This window comes from Schistocerca piceifrons, chromosome 3, assembly GCF_021461385.2.
Source record: "Schistocerca piceifrons isolate TAMUIC-IGC-003096 chromosome 3, iqSchPice1.1, whole genome shotgun sequence".
Taxonomy (NCBI): domain Eukaryota; kingdom Metazoa; phylum Arthropoda; class Insecta; order Orthoptera; family Acrididae; genus Schistocerca; species Schistocerca piceifrons.
Genome location: NC_060140.1, coordinates 535,430,574 through 535,447,425, shown reverse-complemented (window position 1 = coordinate 535,447,425; position 16,852 = coordinate 535,430,574). Strand labels below are relative to the sequence as shown.

General features: G+C 43.1%; 1 protein-coding gene and 1 non-coding gene across 2 annotated transcripts in view; one reads left to right on the top strand and one right to left on the bottom strand.

Annotated features, from left to right (window-relative positions):
* Positions 1–16,852, top strand: part of LOC124789415 (juvenile hormone esterase-like) — a 120,900-nt gene that overhangs the window by 34,734 nt on the left and 69,314 nt on the right. Inside the window, exon 3 of the mRNA XM_047256760.1 lies at positions 8,030–8,306. Within this exon, the coding sequence (XP_047112716.1) occupies positions 8,030–8,306 (277 nt within the window). The remainder of the gene's footprint in view (positions 1–8,029; positions 8,307–16,852) is intronic.
* Positions 10,556–10,639, bottom strand: Trnas-gga. The gene is given in 2 exon segments: positions 10,556–10,590; positions 10,600–10,639. It is a non-coding gene; the product is annotated as a tRNA-Ser (tRNA).

Genomic DNA, 16,852 nt, shown 5'->3' with positions numbered 1-16,852 from the left:
TATATGTCCCAAATGTTGTGTCTTTTGCCTGCATATAATCGGCATAAAGTGCCTATGTTCTTCATAGATCGTTCTGCTGAATTTACGCTAGGTTTGTACTTAGATATGTAGATGGGTTTTATTTTGTGTTGTTTTAACGTGTTCTGCCATTGCACTGATTTGTATTGTGGGCCATTATCCGAAATTATTCGTTCCACTCGACCTACTTGTCTGAGAAAATCTTGTCTAAATGCTTTACTTATAGTAAGACCTGTTGCCTGTTTTAATGGTGTCAAGGTAACATATTTAGAAGTAAGTTCCAAAACAACAAATATGAAAATATGTCCATTTTTTGTGCGTGGGAGGGTCCCCATCAAATCTGTTGCAGCTATTTGTTTTAATCTTTTAGGGATCATTGGAAATGTAGGTGGTTTGGTTTGGAAAGTGATGTGTTTAGCCCTCATACATTTTTTGCATTTGACTAATACTGTTCTAATTCGTCTTTCCATATTAGGAAAATGGCTTGTTTGTTTTATTTCTAAAAAGCATTTCCTTCGTCCAAAGTGGCCATTACTTAAATGTGTATACCATATGTACTTATTAATTAATTCATCTGGGATATAAATTAACCATTCATTCGTTGCAACATTTCGTCTAAAAAATAAAACGTTGTTTTTTACGAGATAGTGCTGTCGAATGTCTGGAAAATCCTTACTTCTCCACTTGTGTTTGATTCCTAGTATTTCAGGATCCTTGTCCTGTTCTTTGCCTATGTTTTTCAATGCTGTCGTAATGTAGTTTTCGAAAGGTACTTGTTTCATATAATACGTTGTAAACTGGTCTTCTGCTGCTTGAAAACCCATGTTATTGGACGCACCCTGTGGACATCGTGATAAAGCATCTGCTAATACATTCGCTGGTCCTGGTATGTGTGTAATAGTGAAGTCAAATTCTTGTAGTATTAACATCCATCTGGCTAACCTCCTATGAGTTAGTTTGGCGGATAACAGAAATTCTAATGCCTTATGGTCAGTGTATTCTTTTGTTTTTCTTCCGGATAGGAAGTATCGAAAACGTTGGAAGCCCCATACAATGGCCAATGCTTCCAGCTCCGTGACTGAATAGTTTTTCTCGCTTTTTGTGAGTACCCGACTGGCAAATGCAATTGCTCTATATGATCTTAGCCCTCCCTGTTCGTATTCTTGGAATAAAACAACTCCTAAACCTGTTTTCGCGCTATCAGTGGCCAAACAAAAATTTTGTGTTAGATCAGGATGAACTAAAATCGGTGCTTTTGTTAGTGCGTTTTTCACATTTAAAAATTCTTCATTGGCTTGTTGATCCCATACCCATGGCGTGTTTTTTTTAGTCAATGCACATAGGCGTGGTGTTGCGAGAGAGTCGATCCAAATAAATTTTTATAGAATCCGGTGAGACCTAGAAATCCTCTGAGAGTTTTCTTATTATATGGAGTGCAGAATTATTTGATTGCCGTTAGTTTTTCTGGGTCGGGCATTACCCCTTTCTCGGAAATTATGTGTCCTAGAAACTTGACCTCTCGCCTTCCAAATTTGGATTTTGTTATATTTACTGTGAACCCATGCTCTTTCATGATCTGTAAAAACTGATTTAATGTGTCGTTGTGATGTTCCCAAGAGGGTTCTGCTATAATCACATCATCAACATAACAAGTAATTTTTTGTAAAGTTTCAGGACTGAGTACAGTATTAAATCCCCTAATAAACGGTGCTGATGATATGTTTAAACCAAATGGCAATCGTTTAAACTGGTAACATCTACCGAATACGATAAATGCTGTAAATTTTCTACATTCTGGGGCCAATTCTATTTGCCAGAAACTACTCCGTAAATCAATTGATGAAAATATCTTAGCACCGTGGAAGTTTTGTATCAATTCCTCTAATTTTTCTGGCGATCTGTCTCAGTGATTATGATTTTTTGATCTGTCTGGAATCAAGCACTAACCTGATGTTCTCATCTCCTTTTTTTACAATATGGAGCGGGCTGTTATATGTGGAGGTAGCTGGTTCAATAATATCGTCATCTAACATTTTAGATATCTGCGGGAATACTTTATTCCTGTAGCTTAATGGGATTGTATAGGGTGGCACTCTAAATGGTTTGTGCTGTTTTACTTCAAACTTGTACTGAAAGTGTTTAATACTGCCAGTCTTAGGTAAAAATACCTCTGCTTTATCTCGTAAAATACCCTCTAATTCTCTTTTACTGTGTTCCGAAATATCTTGAACTTCTTGCAATTTTTCGTCGATTTCTTTATGGACTTCTAAATTGAGTTGAGGCGATTCCCCCTTCTGTGCATACCATTCTAATTCTTCATCCTCTTTATCTCGCGTCATTCTTAATTGTTTGTCTATAACTGGTATTTCTTCTAATTTTAGCTTTTGCTCAAAGAGAAGTGTGACATTCCCGAATGTTACGCTACCTTTCCCCATATCTATTATCGCTCGTCTCTCATTTAAAAAATCTGCACCTATAATCAAATCTACAGTTAGTTTAGGTATAATCACGAAGTTGGCTTCGATCTTTTGACCTTGGCACGAAAGAGTTAACCTTGCTTGTCTCGTAACTTCCGCAGCATTGTTTCTAATAGGACCTGTTACTTTAATCTTACATGATTTCAGAACTGGCAATTCCTCATTGGCATTACACGGCATGAATAAATTTTCTGAGATCGCAGTCAGTTCACTTCCGCTATCAATTACAATATTGACTGGGATACGCTTTACCATGGCCTTCACAATTGGTTGAATTTGAAAGGGTTGGTTCTGTTCTTCTTCTTCTTGCATCAACGAATCCTCCACTGAATCATACATGAGTCTTTTTAGGAATTTCCCTTGTGAATTCGAACTTTCTGTAGGATAAGCTTCGACTGCTACTTCTCTCTTATTTCCTCTTCTCTATTTCTTCCTTCATTTACGCTTTCATCAACATCCTCTACTTTTTCCTCATCCTCGTCTATCTTCTCCTTCTTCGTCGCTACTTCCACATAATCGCATCTAAATGCTCTAATTATCGCTTCATAACTTCCTTCATTATATACGTTGGGTTGTGTGCCCACTCGTAACTTATTTTCAACTTCTGTCGACTGCGCAGTGTCCTCATTGAATTCGCTTTCCCTGGTTTCCATCTCAAATAGCTCTGCAATACTCATTACTTCATCCTTTCCTCCTACTTTCGTTGTGCATGCCTCTGGTAATTCATCTTCCTCGTCAGTATTCTCCCAAATAATTTCGTCCCAACACGATATTGTTATTTTCTTGTCTTCGTTTTCATCTGGTCCCTGCAGATTTATTTCTTCCTTCTTCTCTTCTCGTGATAAGATATTTACTTCTCTGTTCAAGGTGCTGCAATTGTCCTGGGTCGGTGCGTCATTCTCTTTGGCATGGGCGCTTAGCTGTCAATTCGATCGTTTATCGAGGTTTGGTGGTCTTACCTCCACCTCTTCTATCTGTATTCTCTTTTCTTGTTCAGCTTGTTGATAGTGGTTTCTTTGTTGATAATTTGTCGGTCTATTGGTTCTCCAGTACCCGTTCCGGTTGTCGTTATTCCCTCTGTAATAGTTGTTGCCGTTCCTGGGTGAATTATAGTTATTGCCATATTCTTTGTTGAAATCTATTGTCGTTTCTTGGTGCAAAGTTATCACATGGTCCGTAATTATTGTTTCTTCGTACTGTGTCTTGTGGATTCCACTGCTTTTTGCTTTCGTTTTCACTTGCGCTTTGTCTTTTTCTTGCGTCATCTTCCGAAAATATGAACTCTAGTTCCCTTAGAATACCTTTAAATGCTTCGACGTAATTGCCTCCGCGACCTACTAATGATTACTGGTATTTCAATGGTAACTTCATCGCGCATAATTTAATCAACTCTCCGTCACTGTATGGTACATCTAAGCATTGATTTTTCTTTGCCATTAATTCGAAAAATTTCACGGGACTCTTCTTTCCTGAATTTTCAAAATATGGGTTCTGCAATATTTCGTACTTCACTCTGTTCTGTGCTTCGCTGGACCAATATCGTGAGACAAACTTCTCTCTGAAATCTTCGTACGATCAGCATGTCGCTGCAATATTTTGCATGGTTTCTGCGACTGTTCCTGACATGTGTGCACATATAAAGTCTAATTTGTGTGCTAGCGTCCAGTGTTCTGGTAATCCTACTCGGAGTTGATCAATAAAAGTTCGTGGATGTAATGAGCTTTCTTCTCGAAAGTGTTGAAATTTTCTGACTGTGAGGAAATGATCGTTGTACTTCGTCATAGTTCCATATGAAATTCGCGATTCTTCGCCACTTTTGTTTCTGATCATTTCTCCCGCCGTTCTTTCCGGTTGTGGTAGATCCATTGGATATTGTCCACTGTAACTTTCGCGTACCCGCGGTGCAGGCTGTCTGATTTCACGTATGTTACTTTCTGCCCGTGATTGGAATCGCAAATGCGTAATATCTTCGTTAATTGCTTGTTTTCCGGTGCTGTTACAGATACGGATGTGGTTGCAGACTCTGTGTTGTTCGATCCTGTTCACTACGCTCTTCAATGGTTTGCAACAACTCTGTTCGCAATTTCTGAAATTGTCGCTTCGTTTGTGCTTCTATTTTGACTACGCGGTTATCATATCTTTTCAGCGCTGCTTTTGTGATACGTTTGTGTAACAAACTGTTTTCAACAATTTTACGCGTTGTACCTGCTGCTTGTCTAGTAATTACGTTTATCTGTTTCTCTAGTTTCTTGACTTCTCCCTGGGTGTTGTTATGTAATGTTTTGATCTCGTCCTGAATGCCATTACACAATGTTTGTACGTCCGCTTGTACCTTGTCAATGTCTGTTCTCAATTGATTGTGACCTGTTATTAAGTTTCCTATCACTTCTCGAGATTCTTTTGGCTCGTCTTCAATATGACTTAGGTGTAACTGAACGTTTTTGTTTTGTTCTTTAATCTCACGCATTTGTCTCGTGGTTTCGGCATTCTGAATTTTAATTTGGTTCGCTATGTTTTTATTTTGCCTTGTCATGGTTTCCGTAGTTTGTTGTAATAATTCTGCCAGATTGGTGGGTCCTATTGCGTTTTCTTCCGACGTCCTACGCTCTGTGTTTTCGCCCAAGTGTTGGTTCGCAACCTATTGCATTGAACTGTGCTGTGACGCGTTTCTGCTCGCATTCCTTGTACTCTGTGGTGAGGCGGCTCTGATTACTTGTACTATGGCTTCTACGTATTCAAGACGCAAGTTAGAATCCTCATCGACTGTCTCTCTACTTTCCTGCTCCTCTGTCGTATGCTGACTTATGTTTTCTATGCCTTGACGTACATTATCCTCGTTATGGTGCGTTATCTGTCCTATTTCTCGCGATACTGCATCGTCTGTTGTACTGTCCTCTATTCTCTGCCCAAATGTCATTCTGGGTCTCTACCTCAATTCGGTCAAGGTCTCGATCTGCCATTGCTAATCTTTCCGAATCCCTTATTTTCTGTTTTAAAAGCAATTTACGCGCCCTACTTCGAGTCAACATGCGCTCATACACTCTCACGCGTTTCATAAACTGTTTACACACACGACTTGACAAACCATTCACTTACTTGTTGGGTCAGAACCAACTTGTAACGATGTATCCGCCACCTGTGCGCTTGCATTGGAGAGAAAACTTAATTATAACAATATTAAAATTCATAACTTAATTATGCTATTCTCTCTGCTAGAATGTCTAGCTGCAGCTACTGTTTTCGATTATGTATAACTTTAAGATAAAAATTTTTTACTACGAAAATTTTTCAACATGATATTTTTCTGACCTAGTTAGGCATGTGGTCGACCTTCAATCATGGTATTTTACCATCCTGGCAGGTTCGCCATTTTCTACCATTCTGCGTGGTGTCTGTTTGTTCTATATCGTGTCTCCCTACCACTTTCGCGCAATGACGCTCTGAGCGTGTTTTTTAGAGAATTGACTAGTTTGAACCTGGGACCTGTTGCTGGTAAGGAGACGCCAGACCACACATGACATGTAGAATTCAGAAGAGTTCAGTGAGGCTAGCGATGATATAACCAAATACTTAATTATTTCAGCGTCAGTTCCACTGCACTCCCTGTAAAAGAATCTTAATACTAACTAAATTTAGTGGAAGGGGTTCAAGGCTTTCCTATTTTTAGTTAGCTGGTAAAATAACGTCGGAAAAGCAGTTAAGTTTACCATTGGATATTTTATTCTACTCACAAAACATTGTTTATAAATTGCACTATTAATAAAAGGAAATTTTGTAATACAGGATGGTAAAAACCAACTGTGTTCAACAAAAATGTGAACGAATATTCCCTGAATAGGTTTCCAAGTTCTACAATGGATTGAAGGATGTCCTATGCCATATCACATCTATAATCTAGGTTTAAATTAAGTTTCACAAAAGAGAAAACTATCAAAATGGTCTACAGTGACACTCAATTATCTTTAATTACTTATCTAACTTGTCGTAAATTACAGTGGCTGATGTGGCTTCTCAGTAACTATATAACAGAAAAATCATCGCATTTCAGATTTTTACTTCAAGTGGTAAATGTGAACACCATAAGCTTTAATTGACGATCGACACTAGTATTACGCAAAAAGGGGGTCTAACAGATGAGACTTCTGCAGTTCTGAGTGAAGCTTTATGTGCTGTTATGCGGCATCGCGTGCGTTCATTACCTTGTCGGTGTTCGTCAGGGGGCAGCGGACAGCACAGCTCCACTCACCTCGCCGTCTCCAAAGCAACTCTGTCTTAACTTCTCCATACTACAATTTACCGAAGTTGGTTTAAAAAAAACTATCTGGCTGTGTTTTCATCTGACCAATCAGGGTCTTAATGTTAACCTTAAGCTCCGCCTACAAAAATTCTGTCTATCCAATGAGAAACGTTATACTTTTCGTGGTGGGGCAATGTTTTTAAAGTTTGCAACGTAACAGAGACGCGAAAAAGTCTCACGCTAACACTTGCAGCTGGTGTGGTCCTTTTAGTGTTATCGTAAGATCTATATTGTTCTTCTGGAGGGCTCTATCTTTTAACATGGGCTGATGTAACAGAGACGCGAAAAAGTCTCACGCTAAGAACTTGCGGGTGGTGTGGCCCTTTTTGTGTTATCGTAAGATCTGTACTGTTCTTCTGGACGGCTCTAGCTTTTAACATGGGCTGGTGGGTGGTCCTAATGTATCAGAGACGCGAAAAAGTCTCACGCTAAAACTTGCGGGTGGTGTGTGGTCCTAGCGGTTAGCTGGCGACGTGGGTGTCCGTCCCTTATCGTAGGGCCTTCCAGCTTAACACGGTTCTGCTCTCGGCTTCTGTTCTCGTTTCTCCCCTCGGAACTGCGTCTGTCTCACGGTGGGAAGGTATGACATGCATTTAGGCATTCTTGTGTTAGTCTGTGGTATTCCATTTGCTCACTCGTTACTCGTATTACTTTGTTTAATTTAATGTCACGATCTAATCGGAGCTATGTGACATACAACTGGATTTGCTTATCATGTCAGGGATTTCATGGAAGGTGTTGGATTTGCCAGACCCCTTACAACCGAAATGCGAACATTAAGGAACTCTGTATCTCGACTGCGTATTTCACTACATTCCTTTACGGCTGACTGTTGTGTTATTGAGGCTGTTGTGTTATTGAGGCGTACACGTGGTTGATGCTGTTTTAAACGTCTTTTGACTGCACGACCAGCCTCCCATGTTATACTGGCACCTAATTTCGTATACTGCTACAGTCTGTAGTGATTCTGGTTGTTCTTTCGTTGATCTCAAGATATCTGTTGTTTTACGGTTTCTAGAAGAAAAAGCTACAATATGATAATGATTTTATTTTAATATAATGTTGTGATATGAAATAATTTTATTTTAAACAACGAAGATATGTCTGTATAAAAAATGATTATCATGTGGTATAGTTCCACAAAATATTCACAATTCGTCCTATTTCAAAGAATTTCTCTAAGATTATACCGCAGTTTCCATAAATCACCTAGTACAATAGTTTCCCTTTGTCTCAGGCCCCGCAGCCAGCAGCAGGCTGGGATGAAGTGCGGAACGCGACCCAGTACGGCAGCGACTGCATCCAAGAAGACGGCAGCGGCTCAGAGGACTGCCTCTACCTGAACGTGTACGTGCCGGGAGTGCCAGAAGAGGGCGCCAAGCTGCCCGTCATGTTCTGGGTGCATGGTGGGGGGTTCGTACGTGGTGGGGGCTCGGACCGCGAGTATGGGCCAGACTTCCTCGTCTCCTACGGTGTCATACTCGTCACCATAAACTACCGGCTCGGAGCTTTTGGTATGTACTGTTGTCCTTATGGTAGCTCACATTTTCAGTGCCTTTTCTCAGTCTTAACGACATACATATGTAGTCGCAACCATATCGTGACAGAATGTATCATTACACTATCTGACCAAAAGTAACTATAAACCCCTATTTAATGCAGAATTGACCGTTGCATTTCAAAGGAGGGATACCGGCAGTGTAAAAGCAGGCTGGGTGTATTTTGTTCTCAGTTGTGAAGCAATAATAGAAGACCTGGTAGGTCAGCTCACTGACGTCGACTAATCATTGGGTTTCTCCCGAGTAACAAATTCATGAAGGACGTTTCAACCCTTAGACGCTGTCCAAGTCCGCTGTTGATGACGTGATTGTGAAATGTAAATGGGAAGAAACAGCCACAGTTAAAACAAGGCCAGACAGACCTCATTTACTTGCACACAGGGACTGTCAAACACTGCAGAGGGTGGTTGTCGAAAATCGCATGCAGTCAACGGGAGGAATCTCACTAAATCGTAGTGCCGGACGAAGAAACGCTTGTGACACTCGTGGCGGCAATGTAGTGTGTCGTATCAAGCCCATATGTACTTCTGGAGGAGGTCGAGCAGGACCTACAACGCACGCAAGATATTAGATTACTTTACCAAAGTTTGAAAAATATATAATATTTAACTTGGAAATAGTCCATGTCGACAAAAATATATGTGTACTCGTATATGTTACTGTCGTTGAATTCAACAACTCACCATTTTTTACACAAATCAGAATTATAGTCATATCTTAATGTTTATTTGACTCTAAACATGATATACTGTTCTGGCTTCTACACTACTGGCCATTAAAGTTGCTACACCACGAAGATGACGAGCTACAGACGCGAAATTTAACCGACAGGAAGATGTTCTGATATGCAAATGATTAGCTTTTCAGAGCATTCACACAAGGTTGGCGCCGGTGGCGACACCTACAACGTGCTGACATGAGGAAAGTTTCCAACCGATTTCTCATACACAAACAGCAGTTGACCGACGTTGCCTTGTGAAACGTTGTTGTGATGCCTCGTGCAAAAGGTCGGATTGTAGCCCATCGCGATTGCGGTTTATCGTATCGCGACATTACTCCTCGCGTTGTTCGAGATCCAATGACTTTTAGCAGAATATGGAACCGATGGGTTCAGGAGGGTAATACGGAACGCCGTGCTGAATCCCAACGGCCTCGTATCACTAGCAGTCGAAATGACAGCTATCTTATCCGCATGGCTGTAACGGATCATACAGCCACGTCTCGATCCCTGAGTCAACAGATGGGGACGTTTGCAAGACAACAACCATCTGCACGAACAGTTCGACGACGTTTGCAGCAGCATGGACTATCAGCTCGGAGACCATGGCTGCGGTTACCCTTGACGCTGAATCACAGGGAGGAGCGCCTGCGATGGTGTACTCAGCGACGAACCTGGCTGCACGAATGGCAAAACGTCATTTTTTCGGATGAATCCAGGTTCTGTTTACAGCATCATGATGGTCGCCGGCCGCGGTGGTCTCGCGGTTAAGGCGCTCAGACCGGAACCGCGCTACTGCTACGGTCGCAGGTTCGAATCCTGCCTCGGGCATGGATGTGTGTGATGTCCTTAGGTTAGTTAGGTTTAAGTAGTTCTAAGTTCTAGGGGACTGATGACCACAGACGTTAAGTCCCATGGTGCTCAGAGCCATTTGAACCATTTTTTTGATGGTCGCATCCGTGTTTGGCGACATCGCGGTGAACGCACATTGGAAGCGCCATACTGGCGTATCACCCGACGTGAAGATACGGGGTGCCATTGGTTACACGTCTCGCTCACCTCTTGTTCGCACTGACGGCACCTTGAACAGTGGGCGTTTCATTTCAGATGTGTTACAACGCGTGGCTCTACCCTTCACTCGATCCCTGCGAAGCCCTACATTTCAGCAGGATAATGCACGACCGCATGTTGCAGGTTCTGTATGAGCCTTTCTGGATACAGAAAATGTTCGACTGCTGCCCTGGCCAGCACATTCTCCAGGTCTCTCACCGACTGGTCAATGGTGGCCGAGCAACTGGCTCGTTACAATACGCCAGTCACTACTCTTGAGGAAGTGTGGTATCGTGTTGAAGCTGCATAGGCAGCTGTACCTGTACACGCCATCCAAGCTCTGTTTGACCTATGGGACTTAACTTCTGAGGACATCAGTCCCCTAGAACTTAGAACTACTTAAACCTAACTAACCTAAGGACATCACACACATCCATGCCCGAGGCAGGATTCGAACCTGCGACCGTAGCGGTCGCGCGTTTCCAGGCTGTAGCGCCTAGAACCGCTCGGCCACTCAGGCCGGCCCCAGGCGTATCAAGGCCGTTATTACGGCCAGCGGTGGTTGCTCTGGGTACAGATTTCTCAGGATCTATGCACCCAAATTACGTGAAAATGTAACCACATGTCAGTTCTAGTATAATATATTTGTCCAATGAATACCGGTTTATCATCTGCATTTCTTCGTGGTGTAGCAAGTGGCCAGTAGTGTAATTCAACTCGCTGTGCCGGATATAACTGAGAAGGAATCGCTTAACTGCGAGGTCGCAAGTTCACTCTTTAGTATGGCTTGTTTGGAAGCGTTGTGTTAACAATTACGACAGGAATAAATATTAGCTGCTAATCATTTACCATGTGCATCAGGAGATTGACAGAAAAGTGAATGTCCAGGAGGTGCCGAGGTCAACCTCCAACGAGACGTATGTATTACACTTCACAAAATGGACATCGTTGACATTCAAGAAATGTTCAAAACAAACCATTAACTTCCACCACGAGCACCAAATGAAAAACGGCGCTCTATAGTGATCACAAAGGTTCGCACTATCAAGATCTGAGGCCATCTCCTTGAGAGTTAAAAACCGTGCAGGTCGTTCAGCTAGGTATCCACTCTTACAGAATGAATATAGAGTCGTATAGGTGTGAGGAGGTGGTGAAAATTGCTGGAAACGTTATGGCATGCAGCAGAATGGCAAAGAGTCTTTCCTGCACCTTGACGTGAAACTGGCTGTCCTTTAGGGTTTTGTAAGCCCTTGTTGGCAATTTTGTAAAGGCCTCGTCGCTACTGCTGTGGAGGTTGAGTTACCACTGTGACATTAGGCCGAGTTTGTGAGTTCATAAAACGGCTTCTGATGCAGTACACAGCTAAGACAGTTGCTCCCTACCACTATTACACAGCTATGCCCCAGGGTCAGGTAACAAGATAGGAGACCGACTGTTCTACAACACGCCAACAAATTAGGAACGAAGTCACATATCTTTTTTGACTAGTTGAATTATTAAGTCTGCAACACTGCATGTAACATACAGAAAAGGCCCTCAACGACTAACTGAAAATAATCATAGGTAGTCATAGTACATGGCAAATGCATTTTACAACAAGTTTGCTCACTTCTATGGGTTGACGTTCCCTGTGTAGGTCAGCCCTGGACGATGATCTACAACCAAGTGAGCGAGAGCTACTCTTCTGTTTTCCGAGTAGATTTCTGTCCATTGTCGTCCGGTCATTGGCGAAATGTACTCGGCCGGCAATTGGTCGAGGTGAATTCGATATCTTCAACCTCAGCGCTGCCCATGGCACTGGTGAAACTCGTGCAACTGGCGAGTCTCTATGGCACTGACATCAACTCGCATCTTTGCGCCTGCGGTGCTTTTGCCCTGGCTCTGTCGCACAACACGGCATATGGTATAGGTGCAGACAATGCGATATGTATTATAGGCACGGAAAAAAATAAACATCAAGAGTGGAATATGCCCAGTGGTTCCAAGTGGTATGAGTTGCTATGTCAACACACTTTTCAGGAGAGATAGTGTGCTCTTAGGGAGTATGATTTTTACACACAGACCAGTAATCATGCATAAGCAATTTATTTTGATCATCTATTCGCCAGAAGCAGTGCTCGTAACATAGTTGCAGTTAGCTTACGCCCTCTTTTCTACTCTTTCTTGCTGCGACGTAGACACTCCATAATGCCCTTGCAAGTTCACACACACGAGCAAGGAACGCAGGACACAAAGCACCTCCAGCTTCTCGCAGCACAATAAATCGCTTTACAGCCAATTTACCATCCAGATTAACAGTAGGCATAATTGTATACGAATACATTGAGGTATTAATGTTATTTGATCCTGATACAACTCTCTTGATACCTCTACTTTCAATGGTTCCGTTCATATGCATTTCCTCCTCAGATCCAGATTGGTCAGTGTGGAAAACAAACTGAACGATGACATCAGTTTCTTTAGCTCGTCTACAAATTTTTGGGCCAATTCCGAAGTTTGCTGTGCATCGTCAAGTTGATGCTTTGTTTAAAAATTTCGTTATCTTACGTCTTCCAATTATGCAGCACTGTTCGAAGTTGTGCAACCATCCACTGCTTCCCTTTAAGTCACTGTTATCTACACTATGTGATCAAAAGTAACCGGACACTCCCAAAAACTTGCGTTTTTCATATTTGGTGCATTTTGCTGCCACCTACTGCCAGGTACTCCATATCAGCGACCTCAGTAGTCATTAGACATCGTGAGAGAGCAGAATGGAGAGCTGCGCGGACCTCACGGACTTCGAACGTGATCAGATGATTGGGTGTCACTTGTGTCATACGTCTGTACGCGAGATTTCCACACTCCTAAACATCCCTAGGTCCACTGTTTACAATGTGATAGTGAAGTGGAAACGTGAAGGGACACGTACAGCACAGAAGCGTACAGGCCGACCTCGTCTGTTGACTGACAGGGACCGCCGATAGTTGAAGAGGCAGACATCTATCAATACCATCACACAGGAATTCCAAACTGCATCAGGATCCACTGCAAGTACTACGACAGTTAGGCAGGTGTTGAGAAAACTTAGATTTCACGGTCAAGCGGCTGCTCATAAGCCACACATCACGCCGGTAAATGCGAAACGACGTCTCGCTTGGTGTGAGGAGCGTAAACATTGGGCGATTGAACAGTGGAAAAACGTTGTGTGGAGTGACGAATCAAGGTACACAATTGGCGATCCGATGGCAGGGTGTGGGTATGATGAATGCCTGGTGAACGTCATCTGCCAGCGTGTGTAGTGCCAACAGTAAAATTCGGAGGCAGTGGTGTTATGGCATGGCCGTGTTTTTCATGGAGGGGGCTTGCACCCCTCGTTGTTTTGCGTGGCACTATCATAGCACAGGCCTTCATTGTTGTTTTAAGCACCTTGTTGCTTCCCACTGTTGAAGAGCAATTCGGTGATGGCAATTGCATCTTTCAACACGATCGAGCACCTGTTCATAATGTACACGACGATAACATCCCTGTAATGGACTGACCTGCAAAAAGTCCTGACCTGAATCATATAGAACACCTTTGGGATGTTTTGGAACGCCGACTTCGTGCCAGACCTTGCCGACCAACATCGATACACCTCCTCAGTGCAGCATTCGATGAAGAATGGGGTGCCATTCCCCAAGAAACCTTCTAGGGCCTGATTGAACGTATGCCTGCGGAGAGTGGAAGCTGTCATCAAGGCTAAGGGTGGGCCAACCATACTGAATTCCAGTATTACCGAAGGAGGGTGCCACGAACTTGTAAGTCATTTTCAGCTACGTGTCCAGACACTTTTGATCACATAGTGTATGTTGCGAGAACCGTGATGTGCATAACAGCGTAGGGCACTATCACGCACATCCTGCAAATTGTATCGAACGTCCTTGAAACGGGCAAACACTAATTTTTGTAGTAAGTCCTGTCTGATGAAATGTCGTCTTCGGCAACTGTTGTTGTACATACAATGCAATGTTTGATTTGTTTTTGCCATTGCTCTGCTTTTTATCAACACCACTAGCAGTAGCACGGTTGTTAGTTACTCGTCGACCAAGCAGTTCTACTACGCATCGTAGCCCCATGCTGCGCTCACTATCGGACACCTCCAGGCCCGCCCCCTATTTCCATTAGCAGAGAATGTTGTAATTGCATGGTAGGCAAGAAGTAGGCCGTCGAATGCCGTAAACATCATTGGACTTTTGCGACCTTGCACTTAAGGGGTGCCTTGTAAGATGAAGCTGTCGTCGTAAGAGATAATTGCTGAGTCGGCTAAGTGGTGCTATTCTGTGACGTAAGTAATCCTCCGGTAGCTGTGGCGTATTGGAACTTCTCGAGGGCGCGTGTACACCGACGTCAGACATTCATTGCTGTGTCAGGCAACGAGTGTCCTTATTTGTAGTTCCGTCGTCATTCTTCGGACAACAAAACTTAAAGTGCTATCAGCAGTCTACCCAACACAATCACTATGTGTAGGGAGTTACAATGAATAGAGTGCGATAGTCGAGCAGCTTATCATAAGTCACCCATTTCTGTAACCAAAAGTTCAGCCCAACGTTTTGGGTGGTATAGTGAGCGACTCCACTGGACAATGGAGGACAGGAAACGAGTGAATTCTAGTGATAAATCACGCTACACCCTGTGGCAAACCCATGGAAGGGTTTCGGTTGGACGAATGCCTGGAGAACTCATCTAACACGTGTAGTGCCAACAGGGAAGTATGGAGGAGGTGATATTACGGGAGCGTTTTTCGTGATTGGGATGTGGTTTCTCATTGTGCTTAAGAAAGCGCTATATCTGGAAGGATACGAAAACATTTTGCAACACTGTATACTATGTACAGGACCAACGGCCTCGCTGCAGTGATAATACCCGCTCCCGTCAGATCACCGAAGTTAAGCATCGTTGGGCTGGGCTACCACTTGGTCGGTTGACCATCCGGTCTGTCTAGCGCTGTTAGCAAGCGGGATGCCCTCAGCCTTTGTGAGGCAAACTCAGGAGCTAAATAGTTACTCCAGTCCTGTAAACTGATATACTGCTGAAAGATTGGAGTGCTGACCACATGCTCCTCCTTATCCGGATCCAGTGACGCCTGTGGGCTGCGGATGACAAGACGACCGGTCGGCACCGTTGGGCCTTCATGGTCTGTTCGGACGGAGTTTAATTTTTTTAGTGTAATGAGTACAGTAGAGGCACAGTTCGGAAACGCTGATTGTGTCAGCATGTCAATGCATCCTGTGTTAAAGCAGCGTCTGTGACACAATGATATGCAAACAACCACATTTCTTAAATGGACTCGCCTGTCTAGCGTCCCGACTTCAACACAATGGGACACTTTTAGCCTGATTTAGAACACCGACTTCGCTCTAAATCCCATCGTCCAACATCACTTCCTTCCCTGATTTCGGTTCTTGAGGAAAATTGGGCTACAATGCCTCCGCCTTCATTCAGATAACTCGTTCAAATTGTCCCCAGCAGAGTTCAGCCTGTCCTAAAGGCGAATGATGGGCACACTTATAGGTGTCCGGACACTTATTTAGGCAGTGCAGCTGTCTTTCTAGCTATTGTGCTCTTTAGGGCGAAGTTAATAGGCTCATGATAATGAAGTGGTGCAAAAGAGGTACGCAAATGATTTCAGGACTCTGAAGGAACACAGCTAAAGAGACTCCAAAAATGAATGATCATGAAGACCTTCCGACAGAGCGAATTAGTTAGTATTTGCGCTGTCTGCAAACAGTGAACAACAATAATCAACCAAATTTGGTAGTTTTAATTATTTCATACCGTGTGTGTTTAGTGAGAAGAAGTGATCGTATAGTATTGCTGGCTGGGAGTCCCCACCTGGGAAGTTCGGCTGCCGAGTTGCAAGTCTTTTTAGCTCATGCCACATCAGGCAACTTTCGTGTCGATGACGATGAAATGATGAAGAGGGCAACACCGCATGCAGTCCCCGACCGAATAAAATCTTTGACGTCGCCGGGAATCAAACCTGGGCCCACTGCATGGCAGTCAGGTCCGTTTACCGCTCTGCTAAAGCACCCGACTATGCGTTTCGTAGTAACTGACGTCAGTTACTGAAACTTTTTCTCTTCAAGAGCTCAGCTACGGGACAAATCGTCCTAATAAAGTCTCATTTTATTCTTATTAACCGCCTGTAATAAGACAACTATGGTCAAAGGAAGTTTTCTCGCAATAATGCCACTTAAAGAAGTCTAAGAAATTCAGCAAACTAAATATATTTTTATAGATAACTCTCCGTCGACCGCCGTTTCCTGACAGACAGAGTCTTGGTAAGACAGATATCTCAAGTATCCCGCTGGAAACCACACTGTTCCACAATGCAGTCCTGAGTGACACAAATCTGCAACGCGCTTCTCTCTTTTAATCGTTGAGAACTTCTCCGTTTTTTAATAGCTCTCGCATTAAAAGACCACTTCTACCTGTCCACATCAAAATACGTGGTAGGTTTCAGAAACACCGCAATCTTCGTTTTCAAAACCCTCTTTAGTTTAGTAGAAGTGCTGGTGGCCTCATTTACTGTTCTGTTTGTTCATTTTCCTATCCAACTTGCTATTTTTTCAAACTGGCTTAACCGATCGAGGCGGCGCAGTGATTAGGACACTGGACTCGTTTTCAGGAGGACGACGGTTCAAACCCGCGCCCAGCCATCCAGTAATTTTCCTAAATCGTTCTAGGTGAAACCTGGGGTGGTTCATGTGAA